The 12,060-nt window shown below is 41.1% G+C and overlaps 1 protein-coding gene across 1 annotated transcript in view; it reads left to right on the top strand.

The window, feature by feature from the left end:
- The window catches only part of SNX15 (sorting nexin 15), a 338,349-nt gene that overhangs the window by 275,322 nt on the left and 50,967 nt on the right, over positions 1-12,060 (top strand). Inside the window, exon 6 of the mRNA XM_044075364.1 lies at positions 6,502-6,636. Coding sequence (XP_043931299.1) covers positions 6,502-6,636 — 135 coding nt within the window. The remainder of the gene's footprint in view (positions 1-6,501; positions 6,637-12,060) is intronic.

Here is a 12,060-nt window from a genome sequence, read left to right as displayed (position 1 = left end):
ACAGACAACACCACAGTTATGTGGTACATAAACAAGCAAGGGGGCACTCACTCCTACCCCCTATCAGACAAGCTATGACCTTGTGGAACACAGCTATAAACCTTCAAGTTCATCTGCAAGCACGATTCCTGCCAGGAGAGAAAAACACACTGGCAGACTACTTGAGCAGAAACATCATGGATCCCCACAAATGGGAGTTGAATCCACAAATATTCAGAATGGTAACACAGAAATGGTGGAGCATGGACATAGATCTGTTCACATTCCCAATAAACTGCCAGATACAAAATTTCTGCACAAGGAGTTACCATCCGCAAGCATGGGAAGTGGATGCCCTCTCATTCAGCTAGGAGAACCTACAAATATATGCTTTCTCACCACTACCTCTCCTGCCAAAGGTACTCCTAAAAGCCAGGCAGGAAGAGCCAAAGATGATCCTAATTGCACCAGACTGGCCACGCCAGCACTGGTGTACCCAATCTTAAGGAACTTAGCACAAGACCCACCCTGGATTTGCCTCAAATCCCACATCTGCTGACTCGGCACAACAAACAAATACTACACAGCCAGCTAAAGACCTTAAACCTAGCTGCATGGAAGATTCCTTAGACAAGCAAGCAATGCCTCTCTCCAAATCTGTGATGGATGTCATTCTGGAGTCCAGAAGGCCTAGTACCAGGAAAGCCTATTCAGATAAATGGAAGAGATTCTGTGCCTGGAACCAAGCTCACAACCTTGACCCTCTTGTCCCAAACATTCCTCAGATACTACAATACTTAACTGAGATGCTGGACAAAGGACTCTCCTTCTCATCCATCAAGATCCACGCCTCTTCTATCCCTGCTCCTTACAACATGGATCCACCAATTTTCTCTAATCCTCTGTTAAAACAGTATCTCAGGGGGGCTAAAAACATAAGACTGCCATGTAGAGCACCTACCCCAACTTGGGACCTCAACTTTGTTTTGGAGAAGCTAACTTTACCTCCTTTTGAGCCAGCCAACACAGCAGAATTAAAATATATCTCTTGGAAAACTGCTCTGCTCCTGGCAATAACATCAGCACGAAGAGTTTCAGAATTATAGGCACTAATGGCAGTGGAACCTTTCCTCATTTTCCACCAGGACAGGGTGTCTTTAAGAACTAACCCTACTTTAATGCCAAAGGTGGTATCCATTGTGGCTCTAAACCAAACTATTCACCTGCCAACTTTTTATCCTAAACCACAGAATAAAAGGGAGAGACTACTGCACTCTTTTGGACATTCAGAGGCAGTTACGCTTCTACTTGGACAAAACCAAAGCTTTCAGAAAATATGAGCAATTATTGGTAGCATGCTGCAGGAACACAGGGAAAAGCCATTTCAAAACAGACTATTTCAAAATGGATAGGACATTGTATACGTTTCTGCTACACATACCATGGAAAACCTGTACTTAGCAGCATTAGATCTCACTCCACTAGGGCAACAGCCACTTCAACTGCCTACCTCAGGGGAGTACCTACCAAGGATATTTTGGAAGCAGCAACTTGGAGTTCTGTACATACCTTCACCAAGCATTACCATCTGCCTCTATACTCTAAATTCAGAGCTGGCTTTGCCACTGCAGTGCTGCAGGGCCTTATAGCCAACCCTAATGCCTTATAGAACCAGACACCCTTCCTCAGCTTTGAGATTCTACCCAAGTGTAATGACTGCAGCAGTGTAACACGATGAACATAGTACAGTTTTGTACCTACCATAAATGTAGATGTTCGAGTGTATACACTGCTGCAGTCCAGGTTACCCTCCCTCCTTCCCCTCTTACTGGCTGGTACGTACCTATGTCTTCTACCCTTACTACCTATGGTGAGTATTTGCTGGTAGCTAAGTTGTTTTTTGCTTTTCTTTTGTATGTTTTATTAGCAATTGAAATTGCCTACCTATTTAGAGGCACCTGACGTCTGGGGCAAGAAAAACTGAAGAAAATGGCGTTGGCTGCATCTTCTATATCCCTGTCGCACTGATGTCAGGGAGGAGGTGACAGCAACCGACGCCGCACCAAGACTTTGAAACTCAGGCCAACTGGGGAACCGCCTGACGGCAGGATAACCCAAGTGTAATGACTGCAGCAGTGTATACACTCTAACATCTACATTTATGGTAAGTACAAAACTGTACTTTAATTCTACCCCCCCTCCCCCCACTGTGGTATCTTGTCTGCCTTTTAGAGTACTGAGGATGGTTATTAGATTGTGTGGGAGAATCTAGCCACTAATCTTGAGGCAGTGGGTTGCATGCTCATATTTTGCAGTCATTTGCAAGAGATGTCTGGCTGAACTGTGGTGCTGGAGGGAACAGGTCATCGGTTATCCTCACCAGGATTCAGGAAGTGTGAATTGCGCTTATATACATATATATATATATATATATATATATATATATATATATATATATATATATGTATATATATATATATATATATATATATATATATATATATATATATATATATATATATATATACACACACACACCGCACTTAACTCTGTATGGATTTTCATGGCAAGTCAGGTATTCTGATCTCTTGCCTTTTACAGAGGACAGTATGTCCTCCTGTTTTATCTGTCCTACCTTTTTCTGTAAACTCCTAATCTTGGTATGTTTGTATTTTAGGCATGGTTCGTAGGTTAGTACTAAGCTAACTGCCCTTGCGAGCCATTTTAAGCCTAGCCAATTATCCCTTGTGAGACTCAAACCTGCACCTTGTGTTTGTAAGACAAACACCTTAACCATTAGGCCACCCTCCCTTCTGTTATGATCCAATAGCATATTTGTTTTACTGCCACAGTATCACAGCATTGCACTTCTGTCAAAGTAATTTGTTTATGTAATATCTGGTTTAGAATATAGGGCCATTTATCACTACCATTTTTTTCCTACTGACGTTTCATTTTTGACTAATCTGGCTGTATACTGTCTTTTTTTGCCCATTGACTGCTGTATGTCTTTTTTTTTTCTTGCTCTCATTGTCAGTTTGATTGCGCTGACTGATGTGTTGAAAAGGAATATTGAAATTTCCTAGACATTCATTATGCTCTCCAGCAGGTTGCAGTGTTTAATGAAATTCCTAAACCTGTCATGTAGGATGGTTCCTTCCTTGTTAGACACAGATCATTACACAGTTATGAGACTCGCGTCTCCAAATGGATTCTCAGTCTCCAGTGAAGGCCAAGCCTAAGGACTACACCAGTTTTTCCACCATTTGTTGAACCCCTTGATGAAAAGTTGCCCTTTCTTTTTCTGATGTCATGGACAGGCAGCCCTTTGGAACATACTGCTGAGTATATTATAGACCTGAGACACCTCCTGCAGTACTTCTCATTCACTTCATAGCCAGGTTACTTGAATGTAGAGAATGATGTTAAGGTTTCTGCAGTGTGCTTTAGTCCTGAAGAGTTGCTTCCTGTCCCTTGTGGCCTTGGCACCGTCCCCCTCTTCTCTGCCACCACAATCTACACCCCGATAATTGAACTTGCAAAGATGAGATGTTTTCTTTTACCATAGTCACTTCTTGCTCTCTTCTAAGGTTCCGATTATTCTCTTGTGTCTCCACTGCTGACATGTGTATACTGGGGAGGCAGAAGAATTGTACGGAGGCACAATTGTGTTTAAGTGGCTCCTCCCCATCACTGTTTTGGTTGATCATTTTTTAGAACCCACTTTAGTAGCTGTGGCAGTGTTTTATTTAGGGTGAAGCAGTCATCTGAATTTTAAGTAACCTTTCACTGAGGTGTGCTTTGTCAGCCCATGGAGGTTCCTGGCAGTACTGTATCCTGTAGATGGCCTCCCGTGTGATTGCAGCTCTTGAGGCTACTGCATTGGACCACTTCTGTTTGAGATTAATTCATCACTTTAATTGATGTACAATAAACCTTAATTAGGGGATGATGGAGGGCCCTGTCACCAGGGATAACAGGTAAACTTTTAAAGTGGTTATGTTTATGCCGAGATTTCCTGTCCTAAGACTTAAACATAAATGGCTGAAGCTTGTAAGACTGAAATAAAAATCTTTGAAAGTCAAAATTGTGAAATATTACTGAATACAAAAAAGTAAATTAAAAAATGAACATAACACACCAAATAAAATATGCTTTTCCACTGAAACTATATATATATATATATATATATATATATATATATATATATATATATATATATATCCTTGTTTCAGAGTTGTGCAGCCTTGGATTTAGGATGTTATTTAGTGGATGTGGGGATACACTCTCCACATGAGGGTGCAGGGAGCATCCCCATCAACAGTGTTTTAATTTGGTTATATTAAACTCCTGTTTTGTATTTGCTTTCCTGTATGCATTCAGTTTTATTTTGGAATTTTGGGTTTGTCTTTTATAGCTTTCAGAATTTGTTTCTTTTTACAACTTATAAGTCATTGAAATTAAAGTCTTATGATAGGGAGCCTTATAACAAATGACTGGAACATACCACTTTGAATTGTTTTAGATGTACTTTAAAGTAGAACACCACAGATCCAGAGCAAAACTGAATGACTTATACAGAAAAGATGCTTAACATTTGCTAGTACATTGATGTAGTGCAAATATAGGCAGCAGGGTGAATCCATATGGCTGTTTACAAATAGGCATTTTTCTGCCACTCCTGCAAATAAATTCTTATCCATAAATGGCTTCAACACATTTTAAACAAAGAGAAGAGATCAGAAAATTATTTCCCTTGACGGAATAATAATCCTAGGGTCTGCATTCTTGACTCATACTGTGTTTTCCTTTACTTTTGTATTTTGGAATAATAGGCATATAATTGTAATCCCCTTTTCCCATATTGTACATGGGGTCATGGCATCACATCAACAGTGACAATCACCTAGAACTAGTTTTCACATTATGGGTGACCAGCACTGTTAGTGACAAAAAAAAAATGTAAAAAATGAACAAGTCTATTTAGACCTCCCTTGTGAATTATTTCCAAAATGCCTTGTAATTTGATTACACGAGTTTTGTACAATGAATGTAAAGGGTTCGCATCTAGAAATAGAAGTTATAGTGCCCCTCTACTCGTCACTCATCAGACCCATCATAGAGTGTACAATGCCCCATTTGGGATGTACCTCACAAGACACTTTCAACAGCTGGAAAGACCACAAAGGTACCTCATCAAGCGGATTACTGGCCTCAAACATATGTCCTATGCAGCCCGACTGAAAAAACTCTGGCTGTACTCTGTCATATCACTTACTCAGTGGTGTGTCATATCACTTACTCAGTGGTGATCTCTGCCTGACTTACAAAGCCATGTCCAACTCAGAATTGATGGACATGCTCCACCTAAAGAAATCCAAGTCACTGCGAGCCACGCGCTCTAATGAGCTAAACCTCGCCACAACAATAAATAGAACATGCTGGAGGGATATATTTCTGTCACAGACTCCCCATGCTTTGGAATAAAATTCAAAACTACATTAGACGGAGCCCTTCACTAACACTCTTCAACAGAAACCTTGACGAGTTGATGGGTAACAGAAAATACACCCCTGGGATCACTTCATTGGCTCTGCTTGACAGTGGCTCAGTTAATTAATCAATGGGGCGGCGAAAGCTGACACACTCTGGCTAGGCTTATAAATGCCCTTGGGCAGATAGCCTAGTACCTACCTATGAATTTTATAAGTTGAAATATCTACTAATTGATTTTGTTGTACTTATGAGTCGCATCTAAATTAAAAAAACAAAAAGGTCACGCTAAGTCATGTAGTTTACCATCTAGATTCTCAGATTTTTCAATATTCTTTGTTTAGAAAAGTGTACTTCCATTAATACACAGCTCAAGTTGAGACTTGAGTGTGCAGTTGGTGTAAATTCATTTTCAGCCAAGCTTTTTTTGTTACAACTGTGTAGAAAATTTTCTAAAAGTTCTGAATCTAGACATAAATTATGAATGTATATCTGCTTTGTGCAATTCAAAATAAAACTCTCCATTTGTGTCATGAATGTTGCTTGTTACAGTGTGTTAATTATTGTGTATGTATACCATCTGCATTAAAACTAGTATTTGGTAGTTTGATGAATTGTTTTTCTCATATATGACCATAACCCATTTCAGTTGCTTTTTTGTTGAAGCTTTTCTCTGTGGGTCTTCACTATAAATGGCTTCTGCCAAACTTTGATAGTCCTGATTTCCAGTACGGCCAAAAGTATGATTTGTTATTTTGAATTGAGAGACTGGACTTGCATTATACTTTATAGTCTTTGATTACCCATTGACACACACACACACACACTAATGTGAACTGATTAAATGACGTGTACTGTCCCAGTCACATAGTTTGGCAGCTTCTTTAATTTTCCTAGCTCTGCTAAGTGTTGGCCAACAACACTGTTTAGCAATTTGTTCAGAAATGCTGAAAGAGGCATCCCTGTTCTTAAAACCAGAGGCTGTGTAGGAAGGTTTGACTAATAACTTGTATATTGTTTTGTTTTAAGATGAGTTTATGTCAGACAACTCTTGTGAAAAGGAGGAAGAAGAGATGAAGAACCCTGAAGGTACAGATGCTATTCTTTCAAATAGCTGTGTGGCTGAAAATAACCCCACGGTCGCTTGCCATGTTGCAGAAGCAGGTGAGTTTTGTTTGAATGTAAATTACTTTGCAAAAGTGACAGGGTTTTGCCTTATGGTGCTGCAGATGAGTAATCCTGAAGTTGTTAATTGTTTATGTAAATGGTACAGAGGTTTCCAGTAAGTAATACAGAGGCTAACTGTATTTCATGTTGTCTATGATTTAGTAAAGCTTATATTCTGTTGTATATTTTCCAGCATTTTGCAAATGTATATACTTTTATCAGGGCCAACTCTTTCAGCAAGAAAGACAGGCAGAAGAGGGCATACAGACAAATAAAGGGTAGTAAGTTTTACGTATAATTACATAATGATTTTGTGCCAGGCATTCGTGTCTCTTATATAATCCTTTATCATTTGGATTGTAGCTCCTTAAAGGGGGTGGTGCCTGTCTTTTGGCATGATTTTGTTCTGTCATCTTTTTGTCACCGTTGTCTGGTGATCGTCAGTCCTCTGACCGATAGATTCATTTATTCCATGTCACTGAGGCAAAGGTTGGCCAAGAGGGGCTGTCATTTAGACGGTCTTAACCTCCTGCATGCACTTTTCAGTGGTCATACTGTGGGTTGATTCCAGAAATCATTTCCCTCACTTTTGCAAGGGATGGTCCCTCCAAGTAGCCCAGACACCCCCCGGGAGTGTGGTTTTCCGCGTCTCCACTAGAGATGTCACACTGACTCCATGTGCCCCTGAGTGTATGCAATCCTCTCCATCCCTTGGAAGAGAACAGGCTACACCCATTCAGTTCTGCTCTTCTCTGCCTGACCTCTCCATCCCTGAGGTTACTGTTCAAACCCCAGTTTTCTGAATTGCAATAAGGGCTTCATCCCTCTGTGTCACAGTCAGGCCTTTGTCAAGTTTGTGCTAAGCTGTAGATCCTGCTTCTTGATTGGGGAGCTGAGCTGCTGTTTAATGCCAGACAATGTTGTTAGCCTGTAGTAAGCATGCCCATGTCCTGAGTAAGCAGAACTTTGGTCCAGATGGTCTTTTTTCTGTAGCTCTATTAAACAATCTTATCTGAAGAGAATTTTTTTAGTACTTTTACTGGGAAGTAGATATAGAGCTGTTATTTAAAATGTGTGTTTTTGAACATTTTTATTAAGTTTTGTGTGAACTTGTGCATGCAAAAAGTCTAAACCAGAACTCCACTAAGGAGAAGAAAATGCAGAATTCTGGAATACTATGGAAAGAAACTTTTTAGTTCTGCAACACCTTTTCTAGTTTACCATTGTGAAGCAGCAGAGGCATGTGTTAGACTGAGTGCAGTATTTAATGCTTATAACAAATTTATTATGATATACTTATGCAGCCATTGATTTTTTTACTTGCTTTACACAAAGGGCTCGAGGCCCATTCCAGTCTTACCAACAATGGGGAAGACTTTGGAAAACTAGTTTTTACAGCTAACAGACTGTATTAAAAATACAGTATACTAACTCCACACTAGCATGGCAGTTGGTCAGGACGCAATACCATGACTGCCTGTACATGTTAGCTGATGACATACTCTGTAATATGGACAAAGGCTTGGTGCAGTGTTCGTTGACATCACAAAGGGTTTTGTTCTATTAGACAATTATGTCATAATTGTTTGTTGCAGTAAGTATCAGCACAGACTCGCTGTCACGGTTTAAAAGTTTCTTCAGTCAAACTCTCTAGAATTCAGATAGGAGACCCTTTCTTACCCTTCTCCCTTCATATACAGGGAGCACCACAAAGATCTGTATTATCCCTACTGCTATTGTCTGCCTTCAGTAGTTTGTCAGCAACCCTGCCACAAGCTTTACTAATCTTGTAAGCATATGACGTGGTCATATTCAGTTGCAATACCTCATACACTACCAAAAAAAGACTTGATTTGTAAGATGCTTATCACATTCTAATTGCTTCCAACTTCAGGAGATAGTGTAAGCCAGGCACAGCAAATCTTAGCTATCAGTTTTCTGCTTTACCCTTTGGGTTATCTGCTGTGCTTTGGGTATATGCAAAGTACCGGGCTTGAATGGTTGCTTACTGCAGGACCCAAGGCATCCACATTTTCCCTTATTTTGATGACTTGCTGATTTGTGCAGTCTGTTTCAAAGTGTTTGATTCCTTGTACAAGGTCTTGAACATTCTAGCTCCCCTGGGCTTCAAGTTGAACCCTCAAGTTCTATTTCACATCCTTTCAAAGAATTGTCTTGTTGGGGCATCTAGTACAGAAAAAAGCACCAGACCAGCTGTGACTATGTTCTACCCCTTCCTGTCCCTTCCAAACCTCCAGTAGGCAGACTCTCCTTCCTAAACCAGTGGAAATCCATCACTAGGGACAGATGGGTCCTCAGCATCATAAAGAAGGGATGCTATGTTCAGTTCAGAGCAATACTACCCTTCTTGGGCATTCCAAAACCACCAAAAGAGCTGGAAAGTCTCTCACCACCTATATTATCAGGGAGCTACTTCATCAAGGATCTGTTCAGCCTGTCCCTCCAGAACAAGAAGGAAAAGGCTTCTACTCAAGGATTTTTTGAGACCTTTCAAAGCTAAACAAGTTCCTCAGCATCCCAAAATTCCAAATACTTACATTGCAGAAATTAGTTCTCACATTCTTCCAAGATGCTTTCATGGTTACCATAAACATAAATTATGCTTTCCTCCATGTCCACATAGACATAGTCACAGAAAGTACCTACAGTTTAACAGACTTCCACTTCCAGTTCTGTGCTTTACCACTGGGGTTATGTACTGCATCCAGAGTTTTCACAGAATGCCTAGATCCTCTAGTAGCACATTGCAGAACTCCAGGAATCCATATTTACCCCTACTTAGACAGCTGTCTCATTCAGGAAAGATCCATTTCAGAGACCATAGGGGTCTGACAGATAAGTGTAGACTGTTTTCAGAAGGTAGGTCTCACCCTAAGTTTTCAAAAAAAATCCAACTCTTCCTCAAACAAGGATCTTATTCCTTGGCATTATCATAGACTTGGTTCAACAGAAAGCCTTCCTTTCCTAGGACAAGATTGTTTTCTTGATAGGCTACCTAACAAGTCTGCTTCCAAAGCAGCTCAACACTGCAAGAGAATTCCTGAGGATACTAGAGTACATGGCATCATGCATCCTCATGATTCAGTTTGCAAAGTTACACACACAGAAACGTCAGTGGTTTCTAAAAAATGCCTGGGAACAGCACTAGCCCCTGGAAACCCAGCTGTCCCTCTTTCCATGACTGAAAGTAGAACTCCTATGATGGAATTGTACCATACAAATGAATCCAGGAGCAAATTTCACTCTGCCAGAAACGGACCAGACCATTACCATGGACAGCTCACATACTTTGGGGAGCTCACCTAGGTCCCCTGAAGGTACAGGGCATTTGGTCCACACAACAAAGAAGTTGCATATAAACCAAAAGGAGTTACTAGCAGTCTACCTGGCCAGAAAAGCCTTTAACAAAACATAAGCCTAGAGATGCACTAGATCTAGACAGATGACACCACAGTTATGTGGAATGTAAACAAAGAAGGGAGAACTTTGTCCTACCCACTGCGCAGCCTTGCCAGAAAAATTTGGATGCTGGCTCAAGAGGTAGGGCTAACTCTCTCAGCCTCTCATATTCCAGGCCAGCGCAATACCCTAGCAGATTCTCTAAACGGGGACCTTCTAGACCTGCAACAAATAGATTTTGAGAAGAGAGGTCGCTTGGCTCTGACTATTCATTTAGTAGGGACACCCCTCAGTAGACCTGTTCACTTTCCACCACAAAAAGCAACTACAGAAATTCTGCTCCAGAACACAACAGATGGGAGTTTGCAAGATAGATGTGTTCTCCTTCACATGGACCAACTAGTTCGTGTGTGCATTCCCAGCCTTGTCTCAAGTTTCCCAGGGTACTGACAAATCAGGAAGGACAGACCCATCACAATCCTAGTAGCTCTCATCTGGTTGAGAGCAGCACTGGATGTTCTTCATGTTTCACTGTTGCAGTCATTACATTTGGGTAATCTGCTGGCAGGTTGCCTTCAGTCGGCCTGAATTCCAAAGTCTTGGGTCCTTCGGTTGCTATCTCCTCTTCCATGACGTCAGGTCATCAGGGGTATAAAACAGGCAGCCAACGACATTTTCTTTAGTCTTTCTTGCCGTGTGGTGCCCGAAGCAGAAGCATTTCGCAAGTGCCGGTTGGCCGACTCCTGAAATATTCGAGTTTAAGTTTCAGAACTGAAGTCTTCACTAAAGCTAAGTACCCCATTGGGGAGACTTTTTTTTTTTTTTTTTGCTCCATACCGATGTCAGAAAAAGTTAATTGTATTACTTGTGGGAAGCAAATACCTCATAAGGATTTCCATTTATACTGTATTCCTTGCCTAGGCCCTGATCACAATGTGCCTGGCTGTCTGTTTTGTGCTAGATTTAACCAACGCACTATTAAGTGTCTGTATATTTTTGCCTCAAAGTATTTTGGAAACGGATTTAACCACCCAGAAATGTCGTCGGATAGCAGTCCGACTACCGGATTACATAAAAAATGCAAAGAAAAGGACAGAGGCAGTCGAGGTCCAAAACAAACGACGAAACTTCTAAGCCAGTCACCGGTTCGCCGGTACTCAGTGACAAGAGCAACTTCTAAAACTAAAAAACTGATGCATGAGCCACATGCACAGGCCGCTATGCCTAAAAAACAGATGATCAAAATGGCTGAAGACCCTATTACCTTGATCAGGGATTCCCATCCCCCTCCTGATAAGAGGCCTAGGCAAGACACTGATTATGAATCTTCAGATCAGGTTTCTATTTCTTCTAATTCCTCTTCTGATCAGGAATTATCTATACCTCCCTATGAGGATTCTGATGCAGAGGAGTCTTTACCATCTGCATCACATCCTGAGGATTATTCATTTGGAGAAACCTTGCATACTTTGAGGGAGCATTTTCACTGGGAGAGTCGAGATTTCTTAGAATCAAAAAAGAGGCTCCGGGATTTCCTTCTCCCTCGGCACAGTCCTTTAGCCATTCCCCCTGTTTTAGACATTGTGGAAGATGTGTTTTCGAGTCAAGCTTGACCCCTGACTCCTTACCTGCAGCTCCCAGCAAGCCTGACATATTACAGGGTCCCTGACTCGCACAAATATTTATTTAGAAACCCTGCTGCTGATCCTGAAACTATTTCACAGGGTCCAAAGGGAGTTGAGGCCTCAATAGCAAAAAATCCTACCCCCTCTAACAGAGATTCAAGGGCACTGGATAGATGGGGGGGGGGGGAGGTTTATACATCTGCAACCTTGGCAATTAGGGCCTTAAACTGCCAGTTCCATATGCTCAAGTATCAGCAACATGTTATGGCATTGCTGAAACAGAAAATGATGTTGATTTCTGAATGTGCAGAAAATAAAGAATTGCAGGAATTATTGCATGCAGCTGAACAGGTTGGAAAACATACTTTGCAATGTG

This window comes from Protopterus annectens, chromosome 6.part1 (assembly GCF_019279795.1).
Source record: "Protopterus annectens isolate FY-2018-M chromosome 6.part1, PAN1.0, whole genome shotgun sequence".
NCBI classification, from domain to species: Eukaryota; Metazoa; Chordata; order Ceratodontiformes; family Protopteridae; genus Protopterus; species Protopterus annectens.
This window is presented reverse-complemented; position numbering and strand designations above follow the sequence as displayed.